At 44.5% G+C, this 15,588-nt stretch overlaps 1 protein-coding gene and 1 pseudogene across 3 annotated transcripts in view; both read right to left on the bottom strand.

The window, feature by feature from the left end:
- The window catches only part of LOC146352896 (protein CFDP2 pseudogene), a 1,048,348-nt pseudogene that overhangs the window by 247,131 nt on the left and 785,629 nt on the right, over positions 1 to 15,588 (bottom strand). The gene's annotated exons all lie outside the window — the stretch shown is intronic.
- LOC146352902 (olfactory receptor 2A1/2A42-like) overlaps positions 14,271 to 15,588 on the bottom strand; it is a 50,058-nt gene continuing 48,740 nt past the window's right edge. The window contains exon 2 of one of the 2 annotated variants that reach the window (XM_084835126.1): positions 14,271 to 15,374. In XM_084835126.1, the coding sequence (XP_084691252.1) occupies positions 14,424 to 15,353 (930 nt within the window). In that variant the 5' untranslated portion in view covers positions 15,354 to 15,374 and the 3' untranslated portion in view covers positions 14,271 to 14,423. The remainder of the gene's footprint in view (positions 15,375 to 15,588) is intronic. The other variant, XM_084835127.1, reaches the window with a different exon arrangement.

Consider the following 15,588-nt stretch of genomic DNA (forward strand, 5'->3'; position numbering starts at 1 on the left):
CCTCCTATTGAGATTGCTCACTCACAGAAGTTTGCAGGCCCTTTAGAGGACATCATGAACCTCCAGGGCATCTCCTGCACTAAAGGACTTTTATTCCATTTTTAAATAGATCGGAGATAATGAGGCATAAAATTACCCTGCTTGTGTTCTGCTTGAGTTCTCTCCATGAAAAAGGAAAAGCTGCAAGATGAGACTGCACTCATAAAGCCCACTGACAGGTATCCCTTTCTTCTCATCCATGTGGGAACAAATGATACCACCAAGCGGAGCTACGAAGAAATCACGTCAGACTTTGAAGCTCTGGGAAAGAAACTCAAGAACTTGGGGGCCCAGATAGTTTTCTCATCCATACTTCCAGTAGAAAGGGAACGAAAAATACTCCGGATGAATGACTGGCTACGAAGGTGGTGCTGACGAGAGAAATTTGGATTCTGGGACCACGGCCTATACTCCTGGAAGATGGACTGTTGGCAAGGGACGGGTTGCACCTCACAAAGGATGGGAAGAATGTGTTTGGCCACAGCATGAAGAACTTCATCAGGAGGGCTTTAAACTGAATCCTACGGGGAAGGGAGATGTAATGTTGGGGGTAACAATGGACGTAGGTGCGTGCACTGTAACGGAGAGAACAGCTCTGATAGCGTCCAATAATAGTCTTCAGACACATGTAGGAAGAAAGCCAGACTATGAAGCACATGGTCTTCGATGTCTATATACTAATGCCCGGAGTATGGGAAACAAACAGAACGAACTTGAACTCTTAATACAGGAGGGAAATTACGACCTGATAGATATAACTGAGACCTGGTGGGATGACTCTCATGACTGGAATACAGCAATTGAAGGATATAACTTGTTCAAAAAGAACAGGAGGAACAGAAAGGGAAGTGGGGTTGCACTGTATGTGAAAAAATACATATCTCTGCACAGAAATACAGGAGGATGAGCCTGGTAGCCCCATCGAGAGCATCTGGATCAAAATAAATGGAGCAAAGAATAAAAGGAACCTGGTGGTTGGAGTCTACTACTGGCCACCCAACCAAGGAGAAGACAAGGATGAAATTTTTGAAAAGCAAATAGCCAATGTTTTAAGGAAGCATGATGGAGTAGTAATGGGGGACTTCAATTTCCCCGATATTTGTTGGGAGACAAATTCTGCAAAACATGGCCCCTCCAGGAAATTCCTGACTTGTGTGGCGGATAACTTCCTCCTACAGAAAGCAGAGGAAGGAATTAGAGGATCGGCTATCCTTGACTTGATCCTAACCAACAGAGATGACTTAGTGGATCAAGTAGCAGTTACAGGAACTCTGGGGGAAAGCGACCATGTTGCACTTGAGTTCTTGGTTCTAAGGGAAGCAAAAGCTGAGTGTAGTCAAACGCATACCCTGGATTTTAGGAAAGCTGATTTTAATAAACTCAGAACAATGATCAGTAAGGTCCCATGGCAAGCGACGCTAATGAGAAAAGGAGTCCAAGATGGGTGGGAGCTTTTAAAAAAGGAAATTCTCAAGGCACAATCACAAACAATTCCAACAAGAAGAAAAAGTGGAAGACAACAGAAGAAGCCAATGTGGCTTCACAAAAAGCTTAGGGATGACCTGAAAATAAAAAAGGACACATATAGGAAGTGGAAAGAAGGCCAAGTATTGTGGTTTTAATGTTCTGTATATTTTAAATTGTTTTATTGTGTGTTGTTTGGTTTTAATTTTTGTGAACCGCCCAGAGAGCTTCGGCTATTGGGCAGTATAGAAATGAAATAAATAAATAAATAAATAAATAAAATAAAGTAAAATAAAGTAACAAAGGAAGAGTACAGGCAGGTAGCACAGAATTGCAAGGATGGCGTCAGGAAGGCTAAAGCTGAGAATGAGCTGAGGTTAGCGAGGGATGCTAAAAACAACAGAAAGGCTTTCTTCAGCTACATGCATAGTAAAAGGCAGAGGAAAGAAATGGTTGTTCAGCTATTAAAGAAGGATGGCAAAACAATAACAGATGACAAAGAAAAGGCAGAGGTGCTCAATTCCTACTTTGGCTCAGTCTTCTCCCAAAAGAGGGTCTATGACCCCCCCCTGGCAAAGGCGAAGTGCAGGCTGAAGGGGCAGGATTGCAGCTTGAGATCAATAGGCATATGGTCAAGGAACACCTAATTACTTTGAATGAGTTCAAATCTCCAGGGCCAGATGAACTGCATCCTAGAGTCATAAAGGAACTGGCAGAAGAACTCTCAGAACTGCTGTCTATTCTCTTTGAGAAATCATGGAGGTCGGGGAAAGTGCCAGATGACTGGAGGAGGGCTAATGTTGTCCCTATCTTCAAAAAGGGTAAAAAGGAGGAACCTGGGAACTACAGACCAGTCAGTCTGACATCAATCCCAGGGAAAATTCTGGAGCAGATGATAAAGCAATCCATCTGGAAGCACCTTGAAAACAATGCCGTGATTACTCGAAGCCAACATGGATTTGTCAAAAACAAGTCCTGCCAGACAAATCTGATCTCATTTTTTGATCAAGTAACCTCGCTTGTAGACCGTGGGAATGCTGTAGACATTATATACCTCGACTTCAGCAAAGCTTTCGACAAAGTGCCCCATGATATCCTGATGAGCAAACTAGCTCAAAGTGGGCTAGATGAAACAACGATCCGGTGGATCCACAGTTGGCTACAGAATCGGACTCAAAGAGTGCTTATCAATGGGACCTTCTCAAACTGGGGAGAGGTAATGAGTGGGGTACCACAGGGCTCAGTCCTGGGCCCAGTGCTCTTCAACATTTTTATTAATGACTTGGAGGAGGAGGTGCAGGGAATGCTGATCAAATTTGCAGATGACACAAAATTGGGTGGTATAGCTAATACTTTGGAAGACAGAAACAAAATTCAAAGTGATCTGGATAGACTGGAGCGCTGGGCAGAAAACAACAGAATGACATTTAATAGGGATAAATGCCAAGTTCTGCACCTAGGAAAAAGAAACCAAATGCACAGTTACAAGATGGAGGATACGTGGCTCAACAACACTACAAGCGAGAAAGATCTTGGAATTGTTGTCGATCACAAGCTGAATATGAGCCAACAATGGGATGTGGCTGCAAAAAAGGCCAATGCTATTTTGGGCTGCATTCATAGAAGCATAGCTTCCAAATCCCAGGAAGTACTAGTTCCCTTCTACTCAGCACTGGTTAGGCCTCATCTGGAGTACTGTGTCCAGTTCTGGGCACCACACTTTAAGAAGGATGCAGACAAACTGGAGAGGGTTCAGAGGAGGGCAACAAAGATGATCAGGGGACTGGAAACAAAGCCCTATGAAGAGAGACTGAAAGAACTGGGCATGTTTAGCCTTGAGAAGAGAAGACTGAAGGGTGAGATGATAGCATTCTTCAAGTACTTGAAAGGTTGTCACTGAGAGGAAAGCCAGGATCTCTTCTCACTCGTCCCAGAGTGCAGGACATGGAATAATGGGCTGAAGTGACAGGAAGCCAGATTCCGGCTGAATATCAGGAAAAACTTCCTGACTGTTAGAGCAATACGACAATGGAACCAATTCCCTAGGGAGGTGGTGGGCTCTCCCACACTGGAGGCGTTCAAGACGAGGCTGGACAGCCATCTGTCAGGGATGCTCTGACTTGGATTCCTGCATTGAGCAGGGGGTTGGACCCGATGGCCTTGTAGGCCCCTTCCAACCCTACTTTTCTATGATTCTATGATTCTATGAGAAGCTAGACCAATGAAACATATGGAAGACTCAGATAAGGGGGGAAAGGAAGGGGGAAAGCGGGGGGGGGGAGCCCCTGTAAAGGGAGTCTGTTGTGATCCTGCATTTAAAATGGAAGCAGAAAGCCCTGTTTTAAATGTGGGAGTTTAGGCTGATGTAGTGATGCTTGTCATCTAAAAGACCTGCAAACCTCTGTGAGTAACCAATCTCAGTAGTAGGATAAAAGCTCCATGTGAAGAATCCCTTTAATCTTTCCTCCTGAGGTGGAGGTGATAATTCAAGCACTGTCAAACAGTGCTTGAATTATGGGAGAAAAGGTAGGGGAGTCTTTACAAAATCCACAAACCCCACCTCCTAGTGGTAGTCACCAATTTTCTTTTGTTTATTTATTTATTACAATAGCTGAGGCTCTCTGGGTGGTTTACAAGACAAAGCTTACAAGATACAATAACATAATTGAACAGAATATAAAACCATAAGTTTAATACAGAATAAAACCAAAGTAGTAACCAAAATGAAAGCCAGCAGCAGCGCAAAGATCTAAAAACATGCTAACACAATTTTTAAAACTGAAGGACTAAAAAACCTGACAGAATACAAAATGTTCACCTGGCACTGAGAAGACCATAATGTAGGCCTCTCTGGGGATGTCATTCCACAACCGGGGTTCCACCACTGAAAAGGCCCTCTCCTTATTAGCCACCCGCCTCACCTTATTTGGTGGGGGCACCTGCAGAAAGGCTTCTGAGGATGATCTTAGGGTCTGAGCAGGTATTTATGGAAGATCATGATCTTTCAGGTAACTTGGCCACAAGCCATTTAGGGCTTTGTAGGTTAATACTAGCACTTTGAGTTTGGCCTAGAAATGGACTGGCAGCCAGTGCAGCACTGGCGTAAAATGACCATATTTGCCAGTCCCCATTAACAATCTTGCTGCCCTGTTTTGGACCAGCCAGAAACTTCAGCTGGTCCAAAACAGAGCAGCAAGATTATTAATGGGGACTGGCCAATATGATCATATTTACCCCAATATGATCATAGGAAAAAACTTTAGAACAATCTATTATTACTCTCAAAGGCAGCTTCATATGTAACATATTTCAGTAATCCAAACCAGAGGATACCAGAGCATGGATAAATGTAGCTAGGCTATCTCTGTCCAGATAGGAGGATCATAGTTGGTATGTCAGCCTAAGCTGATAAAAGGTGCTCCATGTGCCCCAATGACAGTGCTGGATCAACCCTACCCACCAAACTACAAACCTGATCCTTTAGGCGGAATGCAACCCCCTCCAAAACAGGTCAAATATCACTCATCTGGGTAGAAGAAACACCCACTAACAGTACCTCCATCTTAACTGGACTGAGTCTCAGTCTGTTGGCCCTCATCCAGTCCATTGGCCTCTGAGGACAGATCATTTTAATAGGTCCCCCACCATTGCAGAGGAGAAAGGCTGTCAAGAATCTAAACCTCAGTAGGAAGTAATCTGACCATGACAAAAGATTGTTAATTCCCCCACTTTCCCCTCCTGTGGTGCAGAGACTCTGCCCACAATCTGAGTTTGATCCCAGCAGAAGCTGGGTCTCGTTTAGCCGGCTCAGGTCGACTCAGCCCTCCATCCTTCCGAGGTTGGTAAAATGAGTACCCAGCTTGCTGGGGGAAAGGAAGTCACGACTGGAGAAGGCAATGGCAAACCACCCCGCTACAGTCTGCCTTGAAAACGCCAGCGTAAGCAGTGCCCCTCTAGGGGTCAGTAATGACCCGGTGCTTGCACAGGAAGAACCTTTCCTTTCCTTTCCTTTCCCCCACTTTCAGATCACTGTCCTCCTACGTTGTTGAGAAAATCAAATCAAGTGTGTGTCGTACATGCATTAGGCCAACAACATTTTGCGACAGCCCCATGGTTGTCATGGTGGCCATAAAGTCCTGAGCTGCCCCAGGCCTGATGGCCTCAGCATGAAAGATCAGATCTCTCACAACCATCATCCTAGGGGTCCTCAACACCAAGACCACCTCTGTCAGCTCAAGCAGGGAGACTAATGGGCAGTACACCAGCAGAATCCTTAATCTGTCCCAAGTACCCAACACAAGATACAAACACTGAAGATTGGCACTTGAGAGGGAGATAGAGTTTGTTTAGACCACAGCAACCCCTGACCCTCCCTGAACATCAAGTCAATGTTGGTGCTGCATGGAATACCCAGGAGGGCACAGCTGGGAGAGACTAACCCGTACCAGTTCTCCCACCCAGGTCTCTCAGTAATGCACACCAGGTCAGCCCACTCATCCACAATTATATTGTGGATGAAGGAGAGTTTGTTTTGGACTTAGATTTTGTTTTTTGCTCCACCTACTATGGCTTATTTTTTTTATTTTAAAACATCCTTTTTTCCACCAAGTAGACTCAAAAGTCCCCTTCATGGATCACTGCCTTGTTGTGGCGAAGGGGCTTGCGTAACTCAGTGAAGCCATAAGCTATGCCGTGCAGGGCCACCCAAGACGGACAGGTCATGGCAGAGAGTTCTGACAAAATGTGGTCCACTGGAGAAGGAAATGGCAACCCACTCCAGGATTCTTGCCAAGAAAACCCCATGAAACGTATCACAAGGCTAAAAGATATGACACCGGAAGATGAGCCCCTCAGGTCGGAAGGTGTCCAATATGCTACTGGGGAAGAGCAGAGGGTATTTCCAAGTAGCGCCAGAAAGAGTGAAGCGGCTGGGCCAAACCCGAAAGGACACTCAGCTGTGGATGTGTCTGGCGGTGAAAAGAAAATCCGATGCTGTAAAGAACAATATTGTTTAGGAACCTGGAATGTCAGATCAATGAATCAAGGTAAGCTGGAGGTGGTCAAACATGAGATGGCAAGATTGAACATCGACATTTTGGGAATCAGCGAACTAAAATGGACAGGCATGGGTGAATTTAATTCAGGTGACCATCATATCTACTATTGTGGGCAAGAATCCCTTAGAAGAAATGGAGTAGCACTCATAGTCAACAAAAGGGTGGGAAAAGCAGTACTGGGGTACAATCTTAAAAATGATAGAATGATCTCAGTACGAATCCAAGGCAAACCATTCAACATCACAGTAATTCAAGTCTATGCCCCAACCACTGAGGCCGAAGAAGCTGAGGTTGATTGGTTCTATGAAGACCTACAACACCTTCTAGAACTAACACCAACAAAAGATGTCCTCTTCATCATAGGGGATTGGAATGCTAAAGTAGGAAGTCAAGAAATCACCGGGATAACAGGCAGGCATGGCCTTGGTGTACAAAATGAAGCAGGACAAAAGCTAATAGAGTTTTGCCAAGAGAACAGGCTGATCATAGCAAACACTCTTTTCCAACAGCACAAGAGGCGACTCTACACATGGACGTCACCAGATGGTCAATATCGAAATCAGATTGATTATGTCCTTTGCAGCCAAAGATGGAGAAGCTCCATACAGTCAGTAAAAACAAGACCTGGAGCTGACTGTGGCTCAGATCATGAGCTGCTTCTTGCAAAATTTCGGCTTAAATTGAAGAACGTAGGGAAAACCACTAAACCTTTCAGGTATGACCTCAATCATATCCCTGATGAATATACAGTGGAGGTGAGGAATAGATTTCAGGGATTAGACCTGATAGACAGAGTGCCTGAGGAACTATGGACGGAGGTCCGTAACATTGTTCAGGAGGCAGCAACGAAATCCGTCCCAAAGAAAAAGAAATGCAAGAAAGCCAAGTGGCTGTCTGATGAGGCTTTACAAGTAGCTGAGGAAAGAAGGGAAGCGAAAAGCAAAGGAGAAAGGGGAAGATATATCCAACTGAATGCAGAGTTTCAGAGAATAGCAAGGAGAGACAAGAAGGCCTTCTTAAATGAACAATGCAAAGAAATCGAGGAAAACAACAGAATGGGAAAGACTAGAGATCTCTTCAAGAAAATTGGAGATCTCAAGGGAACGTTTTGTGCAAAGACGGGCATGATAAAGGACAAAGAAGGCAGGGACCTAACAGAAGCAGATGAGATTAAGAAGAGGTGGGAAGAATACACAGAAGAACTATACAGGAAAGATCTGAATGTCCCTGATAGCCATGATAGTGCGGTCACTGAACTTGAGCCAGACATCCTAGAGAGTGAAGTCAAGTGGGCCTTAGGAAGCATTAGTAACAACAAAGCTAGCGGAGATGACAGTATTCCAGCCGAGCTATTTAAAATCTTAAAAGATGATGCTGTTAAAGTGCTGCATTCAATATGCCAACAAATCTGGAACACTCAACAGTGGCCACAAGACTGGAAAAGGTCAGTTTACATTCCAATTCCAAAGAAGGGCAACGCCAAAGAGTGTTCAAACTACCGCACAATTGCGCTCATTTCACATGCCAGCAAGGTGATGCTCAAAACCCTACAAGCTAGGCTTCAGCAGTATGCGAACCGAGAACTACCGGAAGTACAAGCTGGGTTTAGAAGAGGCAGAGGAACTAGAGATCAAATCGCCAACATTCGCTGCATCATGGAGAAAGCAAGAGAATTCCAGAAAAACGTCTATTTCTGCTTCATTGACTACGCTAAAGCCTTTGATTGTGTGGATCACAACAAACTGTGGCAAATTCTGAAAGTGATGGGAGTACCAGACCACCTTACCTGTCTCCTGAGAAACCTGTACGAGGGTCAAGAAGCAACAGTAAGAACCAGACATGGAACAACCGATTGGTTCCAAATTGGGAAAGGAGTACGACAAGGCTGCATATTGTCACCCTGCTTATTTAACTTATATGCAGAGTACATCATGAGAAATGCCGGGTTGGATGAATCAGAGGTCGGAATTAAGATTGCCGGGAGAATTATCAACAACCTCCGATATGCAGACGATACCACCCTAATGGCAGAAAGCGAAGAGGATCTCAAGAGCCTCTTGTTGAGGGTGAAAGAGGAGAGTGCAAAAGCTGGTTTGAAACTCAACATTAAAAAAACTAAGATCATGTCATCTGGCCCTATCACTTCCTGGCATATAGAAGGGGAAGAAATGGAAGCAGTGACAGATTTTACTTTCTTGGGCTCCAAGATCACCGCAGACGGTGACTGTAGCCATGAAATTAAAAGACGCTTGCTCCTTGGGAGGAAAGCTATGGCAAACCTAGACAGCATAGTAAGAAGCAGAGACATCACCTTGCCGACAAAGGTCCGTCTAATCAAAGCTATGGTTTTCCCAGTAGTAATGTATGGCTGTGAGAGCTGGACTATAAGGAAGGCTGAGCGCCGAAGAATTGATGCTTTCGAACTGTGGTGCTGGAGAAGACTCTTACGAGTCCCCTGGACTGCAAGGAGGTCCAATCAGTCCATCCTAAAGGAAATCAACCCTGACTGCTCATTGGAAGGACAGATAATGAAGCTGAAGCTCCAATATTTTGGCCACCTAATGCGAAGAGAAAACTCCCTGGAAAAGACCCTAATGCTTTGAAAGACTGAAGGCAAAAGGAGAAGGGGACGGCAGAGGATGAGATGGCTAGATAGCATCACGGATGCAATGAATATGAACTTGAGCACGCTCCGGGAGAGAGCGCAGGACAGGAAGGCCTGGCGTGCTATGGTCCATGGGGTCACGAAGAGTCGGACACGACTGAACGACTGAACAACAACAACAAGACTCAAAAGTGGCTTACAAAACAAACATCTTAAAAAGCAAGATCAGCTATACAAAAATAAAGTTTTAAAACCATATAAAACAAACGCATAGAAACAGCATAACTACCAGAATAAGAACGCTATATAAAGAAACATTACTAAACACCAGTAAATCCTTATCTACCTTCTGCCCACCCCTGATCTGCAATTCACTTTTGAGGCCTGTACACAGTTTTCTAAATGTGGTCAAACCATAGATTTATGTAAATGCATCAGTTTACAATACTGGCAGTTTCCCTCCCTTCAATCCCTTTCCTAATAATCCCTAGCATGAAAATTCAAGTTTTTCACAGCTGCCATACATGGACTTGACATTTTTATCTCGCTGTCCCATAAACTGAAGATCTCTTTCCAAGTTAGCCAGTTCAGCCCCCATCAGTGTTTATGTAAAATTAGGATTTTTGGCTCCAATATGTATCACTTTATTATACTTACATTAACACATATTAACCATTTTGTTGCCCATTTAGCCAGGTTAGAGCTCTTTGCAATCCATTTTGGTTTTCACTATGATGAATAAATTGGTGTCATCTGCAAACTTGGCCATCTCACTGCTCATCCATAACTCCAGATAGTTTATTAAGGGCACATGTTGGCTGGGGCATGCTAGGAGTTGTAGGACTTTTTCTTTGTCTAAACATGCATAGAATTGTGCCCTTAATAACTAAACTTGCATAGGATTGTGCCCTAAAAAGTTTAAAAACACCAGCCTCTATGGGGACCCTCAATAGAATCATAGAATAGTAGGGTTGGAAGGGGCCTACGAGGCCATCGAGTCCAACCCCCTGCTCAATGCAGGAATCCAAGTCAGAGCATCCCTGACAGATGGCTGTCCAGCCTCATCTTGAACGCCTCCAGTGTGGGAGAGCCCACCACCTCCCTAGGTAATTGGCTCCATTGTCATGTTTCTCTTACAGTCAGGAAGTTTTTCCTGATGTTCAGCCGGAATCTGGCTTCCTGTCACTTGAGCCCATTATTCCGTGTCCTGCACTCTGGGATGATCGAGAAGGGATCCTGGCCTTCCTCTCTGTGACAGAATTCCTCTCCATTATGAGAACTGCCTGTTTTGTCTGTTTCCTGATGATTAACCAATTGCTGATCCATCAGATGATCCATTAGACGACCTGTCCTCTAATCCCATGACTGCAAAGATCATCCTGGAGCCTTTGGTACTGGGTCTTTGTCAAAAGTTCAAAAAGACTATAGATGCTTCCAGACAAAGCCTTTGTTGTGCGACTGTACATGTGTAATCCACCTGTGTTTCTCCACCACTTCTTACATTTTTTTTCCTTGCCACCAATCGAGTTCCCCGCCTACCGGGGAGCCGAGATTGTGAGCACGCGCAGGTCCTGTAGCAGGAAAGGAAGGGAGCCAGCAGGAGCTTGTGCAGCAGCAGCAGCACCGCCCTGCAGCCTGATAGCGCCAAGCCAGTCGAAAGGCCGATTGCCTCGGCTGGGGATGTGGCCGTGAGGAGACAAGCTAAATGGGAACAGCGGCAGGCAGTTCCCTCTCTGGTCCACCTGACTCATAAAAGAGTGGGGTCTCTTGTGTTGGCTGGGGCCATTGCTGGCTTCCCCACCCACTGACCCACACCGGGTAAAAGTAGATCTTGCAGTGGACAGAAGTCAGTCACCACTTAACGGGGCTGGGAAGGAATTGTACCTGCCTTCTCACTGGCAAGAAAGGGGGGCAGGGTTTTTGCCTTCCTCACTGCAAGATTAGCCTGTGTGTAAATAAGTTGAACTATTTCTTTGTGTGCTCTCTTGGTAGAATTGTATTGTTTATGTCACAGATTTGTGGGGTGTGATAGGCATTGGGCTGGGTCAATTTGGGAGGGAGAGTGGCATTGGGCTCTCTGCTTCCATGCGGTGGGATCCCCTTAGGCTTAGGGGATCTGGGTGGGTGTGGCACCAAGACCAGGCCAGCGTGGGGGCTGCAAGAGTGCCACATCCAGGGTGGAGGGAGAAGGTTCATGTTAGCGGTCTGTGCCGTGGTGACCCTTCCACTCACCACCAACGCTCCTGGAAGGCGGGCCAGGAAGGAAAATTGGACAGTAGTCAGGCTGCCCAGTGGCAGGATCCGTGCCCTATGCCTCCACCAATCCTATTCAAAATTAATAAAGTTGTGTCCTATTTAATAACTCATTTAAGTTGGTGTCTCTGGTTTGTTCCTTTCATCCACCGCACGGACACAATTAGACGCTGAGCCACACAAAAATCCATTGAAGTGGAAAAGACAGGATGGCTGCAAAATGTCTTTTGATTGGTAGCATTAGAAACCGTAATGTGGTTTCTAATGTGTGGTAGTACCTCAAGTATATAACATCTAACAGATCAACCCTATCCACATGCTGTCAAACGAATCTAAAAGGTTAGTGAGTCAGGACTTACCTTCACAGAAGCCATGTTGATTCTGCAGATTTGATAAGGCTTTCCACCAAATTATCTGGAATAGATTTTAAGCTAATTGGCCTGTAATTACTTGGATCCTCCCCTAGATCCTGTTTTTAAAATTGGCATTACGTTGCCTACTTTCTAGACCTCTGTCAGTTCTTAGGGACATTACAAATTCTTGTTATAGCATCAGCAGTTTCACATCTGAGTTCTTTAAAAACTCTTGAGTGGATACCATCCACCTCAATGATTTGTTAATTTTTAGGCTGCAGTCCTAAACACACTTACCTGGGAGTAAGCCCCATTGAACTCAATGGAATTTACTTCCAAATAAACATGTATTTGCACTGTTAATTTGTTAATAAGCCCTAGAATGTCATCTCTTGTCATCACTATTTACTACACACAAGTGACCAAACATGAATGCACTGCATTCAAGAAATTCATTAACAGAGTCGTGCAAAAATTGCAAGAAAATAAGGGTGTAAATATAGCTAATTTAATTAAAATTAACTCTAATGAAATTATCATGATTGCAAAAAAAAAAAAAATCATTTTTTTTCCCGATGGTGTCATGCAGCCTTCCCCATTCATCAAGTGTTCATTCAGCCTTCATCCCCATTTTTTTTTTTAATCCATCAGTTTAATTCCTGGGGAGAAACTGAGATCCCCTACTTGATATTCCTTTCATCCTCTTATTTATTTTTTGGGATAGAGAATCACACAACATGCCTCTGCATAGAGGACTCACATCAGGTATTACGTTAGCTGTGTAATGGAGGAGAGAAGCACTTGAAAGCAGTAGGGCACTAAGGCCATTTTAGACTCTGGAGTTCATGGTACACACACACACACACACACACACACACAAACACACACCTTTAGATGGTATTACTTCCCTTATATCAGAATGTGGTAAGCCAGCCCTGCTGTGTTTGGGGCCTTCCTGCTCATTCTGCTGAGTAGGGCCCTGGACTTCTGCCCCAATGTCCTATCCTGACTGCACCGCTATGGATGCTTCCAGGTGACACTTTTATCATGCCATCACCCTGCCTTGTCCATGGAATTTTATGGGGATCCAGATGTTTCTGGGCATCAACGCATGAGGCTTTTATTGTGTGCTTGTAGTGGGTCACTCACAGAAGTTTGCAGGTCCTTTTCATGACGTCGTCAACCTCCAGGGCACATCCAGAGGTATTTCCTGGTTATTCCATGTTAAAAATATCCAGACATAATGAGGTATTAAAAATTTATCGGATTGTTGCACTATTAAAACAGTCACTAGGTGGTGTGTTTCATTGAGTTCTATGGAACCTTAAACATTAAAAACTTCCCCTTTCAGCAATCACGTGGTTGCCATCTGGGGGCCTGCTGTAAATGTGGAAAGGCTCCACAACGATAGGATTGCAGGTTTTTTAATATAGAGATGCCATCTGTCTTTCATGCATAGATCTCCCCTGTTTTCCCGCAATCTTTTCTATCTTTTTCCTTATGGCAGGAAATCCATTAAGGACAAAAAGACAGGATTGCTGCACGATACCTTCTGATTGTTAGCACTACAAGCCCTCTGCCTGGAAGCACCCTGCTTGAAAGGACTGGTAAGTGTTTAAACAGGGTTAGAAAAAAAAAAGATTTTGGGTGCGGGGCAGAACTAACAAAGGGGATGTAGAACTTTAAAAGGTGCTATGAAACATGTTGTTATGCTACCATGCAGAACTTAGAAGTCCATCACATTTGGGGTAGTAATTTCTCTTCCTCAGGGGACAGTCGTGATATATCCATGTGATCAAGGCAATATTATTTGTGCACACAGACATATTGAGTCAGGTTAGGATGGAGTTCTAACCTAATTGGAATCTGGGTTGAGATCTGAGGCTGTGACTGGAAGCAGTTCTGGAACAGAGCCGGGACCTCATCTATAATGTTCTGGGGTGTTCCTGGAATAGCATGAGAGGCTGGTCTACCACAGCATGGGGACATCGCCAAGTGAAGCAACACCAGCCAAGAATGCCTCTCCTAAGAAGATGCCTGCTGCAACATGGACATTCATCATCTAAAAACAAAGGAAGAATTTTCTGCAGAATTATTGGGCTATAACCAACAGTGTACAAGTGGACTGTGGCTCATACAATGGAGTGGGTGCACACACACCCTGTGCTCCTGAAAACTTCTCTGGAGGATTCTACAACCTTCCAGAGCAGACTTAAGGGGCATGGGGGCTGCAGGGGGGGAGGGGGAATCCACTCTGCTGGTGGCTGCCATTGCCCCTGGTTTTATTCATTTGCAAACTTAAGGAACTTTTGTTTATTTTATTACATTTTTATCCCACCTTACCTCCATCATGGAACTCAAGGTTCAACACTGGATTCTCAGATGGTCTCCCAGCCAGGCACTGACCAGATTCAGACCTGCTTAGCTTCAGCAACGTGACTACCTCATGTGCCTTCAGACCATTGGCAAACATATGAATAATCAACTAAGGTTATCTTTAATCGTCTTTAATCAGTTGTCAGCCATAATAGTAGTGGTAGTAGTAGTAATGAATTCACTTTATTAGCAAGCTATATAAGTTACGATACTAATGAGACTGATAATAGGACATTTGACCTCAAAACATAGCCCACTTTGCAGTCAGTTTCTCAATCAACAAAGTTTGTACTGTTGCGACATTTTTAACAAGGCCTTTTTCACTTCTTTGTTCCTCAGACTGTATATCATGGGATTGAACATGGGAATGACAATGCTATAGAAGAGAGAAATCATTTTGTCCTGACCTGGGGAGTGGCTAGATTTAGGCCTCATGTACATAAATATGGCACTGCCATAGAAAAGCACCACCACGGTCATATGGGAGGCACAAGTGGAAAAAGCTTTGTGCTGGCCTTGTGCAACCTGGGTTTTCAAGATGGAACCCAGGATGCGGATGTAAGTCATCATGATAAAGGAGATGGGTATAAGCAAGGTGAAAATGCAACCCACTGAAGTAACCTTTTCAACAATTTTTATATCAGCACATGCCAGCTTCAAAATTGCTGGCATTTCACAAAAAAAGTGATCTATCAGGTTGGGACCACAGAATGGCAACTGCCAGGTGAGGACTGTATGTATCACTGGCAGTAAAAGGCCACTTGTCCACGATGTTATGGCTAAGTTGATACACATTCTTTTGTTCATGAGGAATGTGTAGTGCAGTGGGTGGCATATTGCCACATATCTATCATATGCCATCACTGCAAGGAGGAAACACTCAGTAATAGCCAACATCAGAAAAACATGCATCTGAATGGCACAACCAGCCAATGAGATATGTTTGTTTGGATTCTGGAGGTTGGCCAGCGTCTGGGGGACCGTGCTGGAAGTGTAGCAGATGTCCACACAGGCAAGGTGGCTCAGGAAGAAATACATGGGGGTGTGGAGTCGGGAGTCCAGCCGGATGAGCAGCAGCATGGTTGTGTTGCCCACCAGAGTGATGATGTAGGCCACGGAAAAAAGTCCAAACAGTAAGAGACGGATCTGCAGGCTCCTGGAGAGACCAAGCAGGAGGAATTCAGCCACCGATGTTTGGTTCCTCATGATGCCCTTCCAATCTCATTTCTGAGCAAAAAAAAAAAGGCAGTGTGATATCAGGATGTACATGTGGAGACTGCAAATTACTGGTCATATTATTATGAAAATCCTGTGCAGACAATAGCCCTTTTCAAACTGTCTCCTCTGTAAATGAACTTGTGAAAGAGGGAGTGGAGCCATGCCTGCTGTCTCTGCATATGATGCCGCATGTCCTGCCCACCACTGATATCAACATGCTCAG

This window comes from Heloderma suspectum, chromosome 2 (genome assembly GCF_057233095.1).
Source record: "Heloderma suspectum isolate Gila_16-S chromosome 2, 16-S_ref, whole genome shotgun sequence".
Lineage (NCBI taxonomy): Eukaryota > Metazoa > Chordata > Lepidosauria > Squamata > Helodermatidae > Heloderma > Heloderma suspectum.